Below are 15,004 nucleotides of genomic sequence, written 5' to 3'. Positions count from 1 at the left end.
TTGAGCCCATTATTCCGTGTCCTGCATTCTGAGATGATCGAGAAGAGATCCTGGCCTTCCTCTCTGGGACAACCTTTCAAATACCTGAAGAGCTCTATTATATCTCCCCTCAGTCTTCTCTTCTCAAGGCTAAACATGCCCAGTTCTTTCAGTCTCTTCTCATAGGGCTTTGTTTCCAGTCCCCCGTTCATCTTCGTTGCCCTCCTCTGAACCCTCTCCAGTTTGTCTGCATCCTTCTTAAAGTGTGGTGCCCAGAACTGGACACCATACTCAAGTTGAGGCCTAACCAGTGCTAAGTAGGGGGGAACTAGTACTTCATGTGATTTGGAAGCTATACTTCTGTTAATGCAGCCCAAGTTAGCATTTGCCTTTTTTGCAGCCACACCACATTGTTGGCTCATATTCAGCTTGTGATCTACCACAATTCCAAGATCCTTCTTGCTTGTAGTATTGTTGAGCCAATTATCTCCCATCTTGTAACTGTGCATTTGGTTTCTTTTTCCTAGGTGCAGAACTTGGCATTTATCCCTATTAAATGTCATTCTGTTGTTTTTTTGCCCAGCGCTCCAGTCTATCCAGATCACTTTGAATGTTGTTTCTGTCTTCCAGGGTATTAGCTATCCTGCCCAATTTTGTGTCATCTGCAAATTTGATAAGCATTCCCTCTACCTCCTCATCCAAGTTTTTAATAAAAATGTGGAAGAGCTCTGGGCCCAGGACTGAGCTCTGCGGTACCCTGCTTGTTACCTCTCCCCAGTTTGAGAAGATTCCATTGATAAGCACTCTTTGAGTCCGATTCTGTAGCCAGCTGTGGACCCATCTGATAGTTGTTTCATGTAGCCCACTTTGAGCTAGTTTGCTCATCAGGATATCATGGGGCACTTTGTCGAGAGCTTTGCTGAAGTCGAGGTATATTATGTCCACAGCATTCCCACAGTCCACAAGGGAGGTTACCTGATCAAAAAATAAGAACAGATTCATCTGGCAGGATTTGTTCTTGACAAATCCATGTTGGCTTCGAGTAATCACTGCATTGTTTTCAAAGTGCTTACAGATGGATTGCTTTATCATCTGCTCCAGAATTTTCCCAGGGATCGATGTCAGACTGACTGGTGTGTAGTTCCCAGGTTCTTCCTTTTTACCCTTTTTGAAGATAGGGACAACATTAGCCCTCCTCCAGTCATCTGGCACTTCACCTGTCCTCCATGATTTCTCGAAGGTAATAGACAGTAGTTCTGAGAGTTCTTCTGCCAGTTCCTTTATGACTCTAGGATGCAGTTCATCTGGCCCTGGAGATTTGAACTCATTCAAAGTAAGTAGGTGTTCCTTGACCATATGCCTATCAATCTCAAGCTGCAATCCTGCCCCTTCAGCCTGTACTTCCCCTTTTCTCATTAGAGTCGCTTGCCATGGGACCTTACTTATCATTGTTCTGAGTTTATTAAAATTGGCTTTCCTAAAATCAAGGGTACGCATTTGGCTACACTCAGCTTTTGCTTCTTTTAGAACCAAGAACTCAAGTATATCATGGTCACTTTCCCCCAGAGTTCCTGTAACTGCTACTTTATCCACTAAGTCATCTCTGTTGGTTAGGATCAAGTCAAGGGTAGCCAATCCTCAAGTTCCTTCCTCCACTTTTTGTAGGAGGAAGTTATCCGCAACACAAGAATTTCTTGGAGGGTCAATGTTTTACAGAATTTGTCTCCCAACAAATATCAGGGAAATTGAAGCCCCCCATTACTACTACATCATGCTTCCTTGAAACATTGGCAGTTTGCTTTTCAAAAGTTTCATCTTCGTCTACTCCTTGATTGGGTGGCTGGAAGTAGACTCGGACCACCATTTAACTTGCTGTCTGAGCAGCCTGCCAAACTGCTGCTTGGCAGACTGGCAAGAGCATGAGTGCCAGGCATTCTCCCCATGAAAATCCTGTCTGTTCTGTCCCCTCCCCCCCCCCCCCGACCCTAGTCTGATAAGCGCTGGAATTGTGGGAGAGGATTCAGGGGCTGGGACCCATAGCAAGCTGCACTGTGGGAGCTCAAGGGCCAGATGTAGCCCACCTGTCCCTTGGACTAGTCATGAACTGTATAAATGCAGGAGAGTCTCCCAATGCTTGGTTAAAAGACTGTTTCCAGCTTGTTCATCAGTCATTCCAAGGGATGCTGTTGATCTGTGTTTTCGTGTTGTGAATCCCTTCGAGAATTTTTAATAGCAAGTGATATAACTTAAAAAAACAAAAACAAAAATATTGTTCTACTTTTGTAAACTGCATGGTTGCAGTAAGTGTCAGGGTGGAAACTGAACCAATAGAGCCCCAGAGCAGTTCTGATTCTGAGGAGGGACAGCAATCCATGGGAGAGGAGCCAGCTCATCTCTCACAAGCACAGCAGCTGGCAGAGATTCCTCCTGCCAGCATTCCTGGGATAGATAGTGACCCTGGCAGTGAGAGAGCGCTGGAGGGGGGCTTGCTAGATGCTCGGCGCAGACGCAGGGAGCAACAACAGATGGAGGGCGCCGAAAGGAGGCGTAGCGCTCGTTTGGCGCGCAAACAACGGTCGCGTCCAGAGGACCCAAGGGAAAGAGGGAGGATCTCTCCCTAGCCCATAAGTTCAGGGTCTTCCTGTGGTTCCCCTTCAAACGGGGACCAACTGCCTTACCTGGAGCTTAGGCTACTCTGCTATCTTTCCCCAGTGCTGTTCCTTGCTTAGTCGCTAGTGATTAGTATCTGAAAGAGTCATAAAGGAATAAAGCCTTGGAAAGAATCCTCGTCGTCTGTGTCCTGAGCTGGCTGTTGGAGGGGACTGCAAGAGGCAGCTAGGGTGCTCCTGACAGCAAGATATCTAGGAAGGTGAAGATAAAATAAGAGCATACAGTGGCCCAGGTCAATTGTATCACCAAGCCATGCTGTAGCACAATGTGTTGAGCCCTCTGATATCCCCCCCACTCCCTCCTGATTTAGCGGTAAACCATAATTTGCCATTATAATCAAAACACAGTTAAAACTGGATTTGTGATTCTGGTTTGTGAGCAAGCTATTATTTGTACAAGCCTTGATTTGTGTGGTTCTCCACTGAATCAGAAGTGAGAAGGGAAACCAGAGCATGCAAGGGGAGGAAGATGAGCACATGCAAACCGCTAACTAGGTTAGTGGTTCAGTCCTACGCAGGTTTATGCAGAAGTTCTTTCATGTAGTGTCACATCTTATTTGGCGTTATGTCTGACCTGACTGAGTGTATACAGATCCCTGTGTTGAGTTGTGACTTCCAAGATGAATTTGAACATGGTGCCTTGATTTGCACTCTAATTCATTTTTTGCTCTAGTCCTAGATTAATTTTGATAAAAAACAGTTCTTAAGATATGCATTTAATGTTGGAGCCTTTGGGGGAAAAGAGTTCTTTCTCCTGTTCTTAGCACCAGCAAGTGGAATCCATGGATTTGTTTTGATGATGCTCCATCAGCATTGTAAGGAGAAGACGGCTCTTCTCTGCTCTTCACTCAAGCATGACTTTATTTTTTAATGCTAAGTGTTTTCCTGCTTCTCTTCCCCTATTAGGGCTTTCCTTCCAAGATTTCTACCAACAGTGCCGGGAGGCCTTCCTGGTCAATAGCGACCTAACTCTTCGAGCTCAGCTCACAGAATTCAGGGATCACAAGCTCATTCGGACCAAGAGGGTGAGTGAAAGTGCTGTTGTGTGCTGGAGATGTTAACATAGTTGCCTAACCATGTGTCTGCTGCTGACGGAAACTGGAATTAGTGACCTTGGCTGCATGGCAAATGCTACTAGAATTACCATTAGATTTGTGTGTGTTTTTAAATCAAGATAGAAATACAATTTGTGTACTAAGTATTCCATTCAAACAAGCCAAAGTTGCTGATATGCTGTGCAAGGTGCTTCCAAAGCTGGGAGTGTAAGCTGTTTTCTACAAATTTCTGATAGGACATTAAATCATGTGCTCCTGAGAAGGAAACATGCTTCAAGTTGTTTTGTCCTGGTGATGCACTATAATTTCAGTTAACAAATGGTTATCAGTGTGCTGAAACTCGACTTGCTGAATTGAATAAAAATACTTGGCCATACTTATGCCTCTGATAAATTAATTTCTGTGGTCTGCTTGTTTTCAGGGTGCTGATGGAGTCGAATATTTATTAATTCCTTTGGATAATGGGACCTTGTCTGACTTTTTACAAAAAAATAATGAAGTTTGACGGCTTCCAAACATCTAATGGCAACTGCTCCCAAGAGCTGCTGGAATACTTCCTTCAGTGTAGCCAATGTTCAAATCTCAGGAGTCTTACCTACCTGTAATGATGGAGTAAAGTGTTGTGTAAGCAAAGCCCTGTCTTTTAGATCTGACTAGATCTGCTCAGGTTTCCATTTATATGCTGCCTTCCTCCTGACTATTCCATGGCAAAGAAAATGTCACCCATTGATCGTAATGTGCCTTCTGCTCACATGTCTTCTTAAAATAGGGGCTTGCCTGGAGTAACTTGTGCTTGAAAATATGTGTGGCTGGCTGTTAGCAACTTACTTCTTTTCAACAATGGATGAGTGTCTTACCTTATTGGTCTTTAATGTGCGTAGTGTGAGATTGAGGCAGAGAACTGCCTAAACTAGAATAAAGCAAAAAATAAATATCAGAGATCCAAGCTTGTGGCTAGTTTATTAAAATGTCAGCATTAATCAGGCACTTTCCCCCCAGAATACAAACTATTGTAAAGTTTAAATCTAAACTGTTAATAGTCTCAGTAAAAGAAGTGGCTAATTTTAACACCAACTTTCTTAATGATAACATCAGACATGATGTAATTTTTTTTTAAATCCTCTGAATAAAAATCATGTGTAGTTCTTTTTGTATGGTTCAGTGATGTCATACCAGTAACTAATACTGTTTTCCAGTCCTAGGGAAGACCTATGTTTGAAACTTAAAACAAAAAAAGAACAACCAAGCAGGAGTGCATTCAGTAAAGGAAGATTGCGAGGTGGGTTTGAGCACAGGTGGCTTATCCACTTGCTAGGTTAGTGGTTCAGGTTTATGCAGAAGTTCAGCGTAGCAAACCTCCCGCTTGGGACTGCGAGTTCCAGTGTTGGAGCCTCCCCCAAATCGTGCTGGTGGTGAGGGAAGACATAGTTCAGGGAACATGTTGGGATTACAGGGGGGCTGCAGATCTACAGTCTCTCTTGGCATGCCCATATGTGCCCCAGTCCAGCCCCCTGTTTGCTTCTCCTGATGTCAGTGCTCTGAAGTTGGAGAGGTCAGGATTGCTGAGGTTTCCATGATGACTGGGAGGGGCCATCCCAAGTTGGATCTCCCCCTCCGAGGTTAGACCTGTTTTTCCGCCCTTGGAGAGATGGGCATCCGCTCATAGGGGTCCCCCCCCCCGATTCCACTCATAAAATCCTTGTGAGAGCAGCAGTACTGGCTACTGATGCTGTGTCTGCCCCATTTATCTCTACTTTCAGTGTCCAGCCAATGGGCAAAGCTCAGGACAGGAGGCCAGTGAATTAAACAGAGGAGCTGTCTACATCCCTACCCCATGGATAGTCTCGTATTCGCATTGTGTAACTTTCTGGGCTAATTCTCCAATTCTGATTTCACTTATTTGCTCAATCTTTTCTAACCTCTCATGAATTTCATTCTTAAAGGTACTCAGATCTGTCTACAATTGGCCTGCTTTCCACTGAAGTCATCTTGTTCTCTAGTCTTTTTCCGCCTTGCTTTTCAGTACTCCTACTTTTCCTTCTTGGCCACATGTTGAGGACTTTTCTACAAGAGGCTGTTAATCTGCAACATCTAATTTTTGTTTCATCCCGGAACTGAGATCACAGCACTACACAAGGAGTGTTTCCTTTCCTACTTTTCCACTACATAACCTATAAGTGGTACTGTGGTAGAGCGGAATAATGCAAATCCAGATGTGGAAATAGCATTTTCCTTCCACCGTCCTGTAAAAAATACTTGCCCAAAGTGCTCTTTATAAACAGAAATGAAACTGGAGGGTCATGTCATCGTCTAAAGAACCTGTAAACAACTATGAGTAGGGAATGATGAGCGCCCGATAAATGCCTCTTGAAGAAAAGCTCTGAGTCAGACTTTTAACATGATTTTAATTTATTTTAAGCATCTAAAAGCATGAAAACAATAACATTTCCAATATCTGTTTGGATGTACGGCTTGTTCAGTCTGTTTTAGTATGAGTAAATTTCGTATCATTTCAAAGCATCTTTCTCCAGAGGCTCACGGAGGGCATTCCTTCTCCTTCTGCACCACTTAGGCAGGGGAGTGTTGCTGTGGAATGACATCTTCGTGGGCTTCATGTGTGGAGAATGAGAAGTCCAGGATCCCTGTCTACACTTTCCAACAGACCCAAGTGGTCCGTCTGCCCAAAGATACACAGCTTCATCCAAAAAAGCAAGGTCTGAACAAAATGATTGACCTGGAGCCCCTGAAAGAGCCAGACTTTATCTTGGGTGCAAATGTTCTTTCATGTGTTTCCTTCAAAGACGTAGGCAGGGCCAAACTGTTGCTAGATGGGACAATGTCATAGTTGGCCCAGCTGATCAACAGAGGGAGTATGTTGAAAGGAGAAAAGAGATAGCATAGAAACATGAAAAGAAGGGGTGAAAGACAAAGTTAGGAAAGAAAAACTAGATAAAGAAGAAAGAGAAAGAGTTGTGCTGAGATGTTTCAGTTCTTTACATATCATCAAGGACCTCCATCAGCTCATCACCTGGGTGAAAGAGAAGAGAAGGGAGGCATAATTCTATCAGCTTCATTTGAGTTAAGAAAAGATGTGAGGCGGGTAGTTACCCAGAAGAGGGCCTTTTCTGCTCTGGCACCCTGGTTGTGGAATGAGCTCCCTAGAGAGGTTTGCCTGGGGCCTATATTGTACTCTTTCCAGCACCCAGTGAAGACCTTTTCATTGTCCCAAGAATGTTAGCATTTTAGCATTCTAGTCCTTCAGCTCTGCTGTCTTAAATTTGTTAGTGTATTTTACACCTCTGCATTGCTGCTAGGTTTTATGCTGGTTGTACTTTTGTACTGTAGTTTTAAGTGTTTATATTTTATATTGTTTTTATGCTGTACTTGTGGCTTTAATTTTTCTGAACTGCCCAGAGAGCTTCGGCTATTGGGTGGTATAGAAATGTCATTAATTAATTAATTAATGAGAAAGGGCATGGAGAGGTCACTGGAGCAGACGCAGTAGTAGTATTTGTTATCCTTATTTCCCAGGGGTTCTTCCAAGACGCTCAGAGTGGTGAACATGGCTTTGATTTCGTCCAGTATAATCCAGTGGTAGAAAACAGCTACAGAATGCAAACAGTACAGCTAGGAAGCAGGTAACTGGCCCAGAAACTCATCCGGGATGGGTCATCCACCCCAAATCATCTCTGGAAACAGTTCTGCACAGCTGATGGACTGATTTCGAGCAGAAAGTTCCTTCGAGCTCAATATTTGATTGTCCAGACTGGATGCCTAGGCCTTCGAAGAAGGATGAGAAGGGGGCTGGGAGGGCTGCAGCAGGGTCTGAGCCTCCTGGATGCTGCCACACGTTCCACGGGGTGTCCAACAAGGCTGCCAACCCTGAGAACCTATCTCCCATGGTTCCCAGGTTTCCCAGATGTACTGCAGATGAGGGTGGGGTCAGGAAGGCAACAAAATAACGCTGAAGGATGAGTAAGCGGGCTGGCATACATTCGTCCCATCATTCCTGCTTCTCCTTTTCTTGGATTTGAACCAGGGTCTCCCTGGTCGTAGTCCAACAGCCTAGCCAGTACTCTACACTGGATGTGCGAAAGAGTGGGAAAGTTGCTTGTGGGTCGATGCTCACAGTAGAGCTCCAAAGGTGGGGGGTGGTTCCTGCTTCCAGCCCTGCAGCTTGGCTAATGGGGAAGAGCTGTGTCTGCAATATGACATGACTTTCATTTCGTCCAGTATAACCCAGGGATAGAAAACACCTACAGAATACAAACCTTGTGAGGTAGGTTAGGCTGAGAAAAGAAGACCATCCAGTGAGCTTTGTGGCCAAGTGTGGATTTGAAGCAGGGTCTCCCTGGTCGTAGTCCAACAGCTAGCCAGTACTGAACACTGGATGGGCGAAAGAGTGGGAAAGTTGCTTGTGGGTCGATGCTCACAGTAGAGCTCCAAAGGTGGGTGGTGGTTCCTGCTTCCAGCCCTGCGGTCTGGATAATGGGGCTGTCTCAGGAAGAGCCATGTTTGCAATATGGCATGGCTTTCATTTTGTCCAGTATAATCCAGGGATAGAAAACAGCTACAGAATACAAACAGTACAGCTAGGAAGCAGGTAACTGGCCCAGAAACTCATCAGGGATGAGTCATCCACCCCAAATCATCTCTGGAAACAGTTCTGCACAGCTGGTGGATTGGTTTTCCAGATAGGCTTCCAGAAAGTTATTTCAAGCTCTGTATTTGATTGTCCAGACTGGATGTCTAGGCACTCGAAGAAGGATGAGAAGGGGCTGGGAGGGCTGCAGCAGGGTCTGAGCCCCCTGGATGCTGCCACATGTCTATAGGGTGCCCAACAAGGCTGCCAACCCTGAGAACGTATCTCCCATGGTTCCCAGGTTTCTCAGATGTGCTGCAGATGAGGGTGGGATCAGAAAGGCACTGATCAGACATGTGAACTTGCAAAAGGTTTTCAGAACAATTGCAACACAATCACTCGGCAACAGGGATTACCTTTGCGAGCGGAGAGGTTTTGGACCACGATAGGCAATTCTCCACAGATCCGAAATTTGTGCAGCTGGTGCCAGACTTTTTCTTGCACTTCCTTTGCCTGGATGGGTGAAAAAATCCTGCAAACATCAGAAGCCTTTTTTTTAAATCCCAGAAAAGGAGGACACTTCAAAGTACAACCCCTCCCCGCCCTGGCAAGGGTGACCCGGTAGCTCACCTCCTTCGCCATTAGTTCTGGGCCATTCCCGAGAAGGGAATAAGTGAGGAGGATGCCAGCTTCGCTCACTCTTAGGAGGGGGTCGTAAATGGCCAGCAAAGCTGTTTGCAGGAAGCATCTCCTTTGGTGCTCATTGAAGAGCTCCCCAAACCCGTAAGAATAAACTGGCAAGAAACCTCTCGGAGTCCTCCAACAAAATAAGTGGCCTGGCAGACGTTCCTCCCATCATTCCCGCTTCTCCCTTTCCTCCTCTCACTTCCATCTCTCCCTTATGTCTCGTGCTGGCACAATTCGGAGTGCAAGTTCCTTGGGGCAGGGACTTGTCCCTTCTGCCCCTATTAATCTGTGAAGGGCGTGTGCGGTGATAATATGACGTCAAGCGTGGCAATTGAGATCATCATCATCACCACAGGCTGTCACGCTACTTAAGTAGCGGAAAGTGGCGTTTGCACAACCTGCCTTGCACTGCAGTTACCTCTCCCCACAGATCTGATCACAAGACTGTGCAAACACTTCTGAAGTGAATGCTTCCCAAATGGAAAGAAATGCCTCTCCGTCCCATCCCTCACTTCTCTCCTGGAGCAGGAAATCTACTGGAGAAATTTGGTGGGCAGTGGGGCGTCTGGCACCCCAGGGTGCCACCGAGGGACATGCTTACCTCTCCAACTCTCAGGGTGTTGCGATAAGAGAGCACCTTCTGCTCCAGTTGGTATTCCCTGCACCACAGGTCTCTGGCAACGCTCCCGCGTACTCCTGAGAGGGAGACACCAGATGTTGCAGCTTCCAGTCCCAGAGGACCCCAAGCGGCCCACTGCTCCTCTTTCAGGGGGCTGTCGGGGCCCCCTCCAGATTTCCCTCTAAGAGCATTTCCCGGAGGCCTCTGCGGTCTAATCGTAGGCAAGACTAAAGAAAGCAAGGCTCACGTCAGCCTCTCAGCAGGGAACCTCAAATGCGCTTGCAGGCTTCTTTCCTACCCCTGTGATTGGTCCTGGAGAGGGGCCTACGTACCGCACATGTATTGTACGAGGTAGAGGCCATGACTTCTGCTGAGTGCGAACATCGCTATTGTATCGGTAGTCGCTGCGTCCAAGTCTGAAAGCACTTTACAGACTGCATCTGTTTCTACATCTGAAGCAAACTCATGAGAAGCTTGGGACTGCATTACCCGATGGAGCACCTCTCCCAGGAGGAGCCTACCCCTACCGACATCTGAGGGCCTCCAGTGGCCTCCGAGGAAGGACTGGAGGATGGCCAAGTGGGAGAGGGCCTTCAGAGTAGTGGCCCTCCGACTGCGGAATTCTGTCCCTGGCAATGTCTGCCTAGCTCCAAGATTCGCATCTTTGCTGTGCTGGCTTAAGTCTTTCCTCTGCTCCTGGGTATTTGAGAGCAATCGATGGGCGGGACGCGGGGTGTGGCTTGTGGGATTTTCTGCCCCAGGTGTGTCAAGCATTTGGCTGGCCTTGGGGGCAGTGCAGCTTGACTTGTGCGGGGTGGGAGCAGGATTCACTGCTGTGCCTCAGGTGGCAAATCATCTTGGGCCACAGTGAGGGGCGGGTGCATACGCACGTTGCAATGCCGAAGGGGAGGAGCCACTCCAGGGCTCTGGTCAACAGGACCCTGCTGGGAGGGTGACGCCCAGCCGTATTGACCCATCAGGCCGGCCCTGGTTGCGGCAACGAGCTCCTCTTGCGTCGGCTCCCACTGACGTACCTTGCTGGCGCAGGAGTAGCTGGTAGAGCCGGAAAACGCCCTCCCTGGCATGCCGACTAGTCAGCGCCTTGGGGTCCGTGATGCATATGGAGAGCTCCGTAACATGGCGCCCCATGTGCGGGATTTCACTGGTGTTCTGCAGGGAAAGAGAACAAGGGGACTGTCACCTCCACGGAGCGCCTCAGGGGCTCCCTGTACTCTGATCCATTCCCACTCCAAATACGAAATAGTTCCACACCATGTCTGGAAAATTCCAAAACATAACAGAGCCTTCTAAAAAATCTGTAGAGACCATGACCAAAACAGGTGATGCGTAAACAGCCCACCGTATGCCGAAATCCAGAGTCTCCACCTGTTGTGGTCAGGGGGGACACCTGGCTTCCCCGTTCTGAAGACGGCTACCATGGTGGGCACGGCTGATCCCAAAGCACATGTTCCCCAGCAGCAAACTGGGTAGACTAAAAGAAAAGTAGCATGAACCTGACCACGACGCAGAGGCGGGCTCCAAGCTCCGAAACAGAACGGTCCTCTGTGGGACCCAAACGTGGCACTGAAGTGCAGAACTCTGCGTGGCAGCGTGGCAGCTGTCCGGCAAGGGGTAGCGCAGCAAAACACCAAGCGCAGCATCATCAAAACGTGTCTGCGGGCAGGTTGGTGCCGCACTGGAGCCCCAGAGGCTGGGAACAAGTGGTGGCAGCCTGGGCCCGCCCCCCGGCCAGAGCCCTGCAGCCCTCCGGAGTCAACCCCACCAGCTTGTGGCCAACTCACGTCCAGCTCCGGCATGCCCACAGCAGAGCGCAGCAGGGCGGTGCTGCACCTGGCGGCCTGGAGTCTCTCCACGGAGGCCTTGGAGGGGAGCCAGAAGTGGACGTGCTGTAAGGGGAAGCGGCACCACGGAAACGTGGCACTGCACACCGCCCCCTTGAGCGTGGCCCCCGGCGATCCTGCTCCTCGGCCGAGGGGACGGACCCGTCTGCCCTCCAAGGAGCCCCCGCAGCTCTGCTCCTGCTGGGTGACGGCCCCTGCCCTCAGGGGTGCTGCCATCCAGCCGGGCAGGCTGCTCCTGGCCCCCCACGCCTGGAGGCCGGCAGGGCGAGGCCCTCCTTCCGCGCACTCACGTGGAGGATCCTGGACAGATGCCGAGGCGTCAGGTCCCCCGCCGGCAGCGCCCTCAGCATGGTGTCAAGGGCTGCTGAGGAGGCCCTGCACAGCGCCTGGGCAGAAGGGAAGCCGCGTCAGGCGTGCCAGATGCTCCTGGGACGCCAGCCAGGCTCCCTGCGGAGGTGGCTGTTTGGATGCCGGACACGGAGGCCGAACTGCTGCACTCTGCCAGGAGCCTCCCCTTCCTTCTCCCTGCTCGCGCAGGCCTGCCCACCCCCCCCAGGCCAGGAAGTGCCCACTCAGGCCAGGCCGCAAGTTCCGTGGGTTCTGAAGGCCCCTCTGCACCGAGCTGGAAGGGATCTATCTGCTGGGCGACGCTGTGGCTCCCGACATCCATGCTGAGCACCTTGTGCAGGCTGAGGCGCAGGATGCAGGACTCCAGCACTGCTTCAAGGGGAGGCTTGATTTTGCTGCCAGGGTGGAGAGGGAAATCTGGGATGCCGCCCCCAGGGAGGGGCGTCATCCAGGGGGTCCCCATCACAAGTTATGTGATGTGGGACCCAAACTCTGTGGGTCCCAAACGTGGCGCTGAAGGGCAGCACTCTGCATGGCAGTGTGCCAGCCGTCCGGCAAGGGACAGCGCAGCAAAACACCGAGCGTGGCACTGTCCAAACCCAGAGGGGCAGGGAGCCTGGCGGGCACCGCGGAAGTGTCCGCGGGCAGGTTGGTGCTGCACTGGAGCCCCAGAGCCCTGGAATGAGCGATAGCAGCCTGGGCCCCTTGCACTCCCCACCCCTACCCCCGGCCAGAGCTCTGCAGCCCTCCGGAGCCAACCCCACCAGCTTGTGGCCAGCTCACGTCCAACTCTGGCATGCCCACAGCAGAGTGCAGCAGGGCACACTGCACGTGGCGGCCTGGACTCTCCCTACGGAGGCCTTGGAGGGGAGCTAGAAGTGGACAATCTGTAAGGGGAAGTGGCACCTCAGAAATGTGGCACTGCACACCGCCCCCTTGAGCGTGGCCCCCGGCGATCCTGCTCCTCGGCCTAGGGGATGGACCTGTCTGCTCTCCAAGGAGCCCCCGCAGCTCTGCTCTTGCTGGGCGACGGCTCCTGCCCCCAGGGGTGCTGCCATCCAGCCGGGCAGACTGCTCCTGGCCCCCCATGCCCGGAGGCTGGCAGGGCGGGGCCCTGCTTCCGCGCACTCACGTGGAGGATCCTGGACAGATGCCGAGGCGTCGGGTCCCCCGCCAGCAGCGCCCTCAGCATGGCGTCAAGGGCTGCTGAGGAGGCCCTGCACAGCACCTGGGGCAGAAGGGAAGCCGCGTCAGGCGTGCCGGACGCTCCTTGGGCAGGCCAGCCAGACTCCCTGCAGAGGTGGCTCTATGGATGCTGGACATGGAGACAGAGGTGTTGCCCTGGAATCCTAAGAGCCAACAGTCAGAATAATACAGCACAGAAAAGTTTATGTTGCACAGTCTTTCAAGCGTCAAGGTGGATGTCTCTGAGGCGTAGAAGGCCTGGGTGGGTTTCCCGCTGTTAGCGAGGGCTCCTGTGGACTGTTATGGGACGGAACCCCTGGTCCGTTACAGCCCATCGTATCGTACCTGCTTCTGCGTCCTCGTGGCTGGCCACCCTCTTTCCCTCTGCGTGTTCTGCTGGGCTTTCCAGAACTGGAAGTGGGTCCTGGAGGCTTGCACCTGTAGGCAGCGCCCTGTGTGTATCTCCCAAAACACTGGGGGTGCAAGGACATTCAGCCCCTCAGAGAGCATTTCTTTATATTGCCCTGAAATTATCTGCTTTTGTTACATAACGACTATAAAGGAAATGCTAAATCGCCCGCCCACATTCAGAAGCCAGAAAACAAAGTAGCCCAGTTAATCCACCCCATGCGACCTAATCTTGCCACACTCCACCTAGCCGCAGCAGCCTGGCTTGGACCCCGTCAGAGGTGACGGGTCTCCCTCCTCTCTCCTCCAGAGGCAGCAGGAAAAGGGATGGGCTGAGTGGCGCCGGGGGGTGGTGGTCATCTCTTCCCCAGCCGCCCAGCTGCAAGCGCTGCTCTTCTCGCGCTTCTCCTTGGCTTCCTCGTCCATGGGCCAAGGGCTGGAGGCTGACATCTCGGGATCAAGGGAGGAGGCGCATCTTCCTCATGCTCTTCTGAAGAGTGCATGTCTCTAGATGGGGATCAGCTAGGGGACTCCAGAGGAATGTCTACAGAGATTCCTGAGAAGGTGCAGCCATTCACCTGCCAAAGTTATCTTCCAGCTTCCCACACCACTGCTGTAAATGACCTGCGCTGTGACCCTCTTTGACCTGGTGAGCCCTGCCATGGCGATAGGAAGTTCTCAGACACCCCCACTCACCTCCAGCATGAAGAGGAGATGGCTGACGGTTGGTTCTCCGGCCAGCAAGCCCCTCAGCATAAACTGCAGCGTCTGATACGCGTAGGGCTTGAAGAAACGCTGAAAGCAAAGAGAGCGTAGGCCAGGGAGGAGACACTGAAGCATCTCCCTGCCGAGGCTGCGTGGTCTCCTACCGGCTCCCGTCCCCCAGGCAGGTTTGGGCAGGGGACACCCTTCGCCACCTCCGTTAAAGGCGAGGGAGGGGCCAGAAGCCTCGGCATGCAGAGGCGTGGGGTGCTTCCAAGGCTTTTCTCCACTGGAGTCACTCGTCGGGGTGCCAGGGAGACGGACGCCCCATGTCCATGCAGGCCTGACAGTGTTGCCTATCCCCAGCTTCTCCGAGGACCCCCTTGTGGAAACAGTCCGATGGACAGTGCTGCAGCTCATGACCTTGCGCCACCTTCCTGCCGCCCCTGTATCGCATACACGCCCTCCCCGCATAAAACAGGTCTTTGGAAGCCGCTCTGATGCAGCCCAAGCTACAGCACGGGGCTCTCGGGAGCGTCCAGTGAGCCCCATTCATGTTGTTCACGCGCACCGCTCTGACGTCCCTGGAAAACACTGGGATGTATTACAAAGGCAACTCCTACTTGAGTTCATCTCGCAGGAATTCTTTCCGCCTCCTCCCAGGGCACAATCCTATGCATGTTTAAGCAGAAAGCAGGCCTACAACTGCCAGCATGACCCAGCCAGCCTGTTTTCTGTCTCGACCTGCCTAGGATGGCACCTTTCCCAGTTAGGGTGGGAGAGCGCAGTCTGAGTCGTCTCCGCTGGGGTGTGCAGCTGGCCCTACCATTGGGCAGAGTGAGGAGGACCCTGGTGTGTCTTGTCATTTCCGTGTGTCAGCCTGAGGGCAGGGCACGCCTCACTCCCTT

General features: G+C 51.1%; 1 protein-coding gene across 9 annotated transcripts in view; it reads left to right on the top strand.

Moving 5' to 3' along the window:
- The window catches only part of ORC2 (origin recognition complex subunit 2), a 36,212-nt gene extending 27,120 nt beyond the window's left edge, over positions 1 to 9,092 (top strand). For 7 of the 9 annotated variants that reach the window (XM_084817267.1, XM_084817306.1, XM_084817274.1 and 4 more), the window contains 2 exons: positions 3,555 to 3,673; positions 4,125 to 4,848. In XM_084817267.1, coding sequence (XP_084673393.1) covers positions 3,555 to 3,673; positions 4,125 to 4,208 — 203 coding nt within the window. In that variant the 3' untranslated portion in view covers positions 4,209 to 4,848. Of the gene's footprint in view, positions 1 to 3,554; positions 3,674 to 4,124; positions 4,849 to 4,899; positions 4,984 to 7,234 lie in introns of those variants that run through there. The other 2 variants (XR_014785391.1, XR_014785392.1) reach the window with 2 other exon arrangements.
- Positions 9,093 to 15,004: the final 5,912 nt, after the last annotated feature.

This window comes from Heloderma suspectum, chromosome 1 (genome assembly GCF_057233095.1).
Source record: "Heloderma suspectum isolate Gila_16-S chromosome 1, 16-S_ref, whole genome shotgun sequence".
NCBI lineage: Eukaryota > Metazoa > Chordata > Lepidosauria > Squamata > Helodermatidae > Heloderma > Heloderma suspectum.
This window is presented reverse-complemented; position numbering and strand designations above follow the sequence as displayed.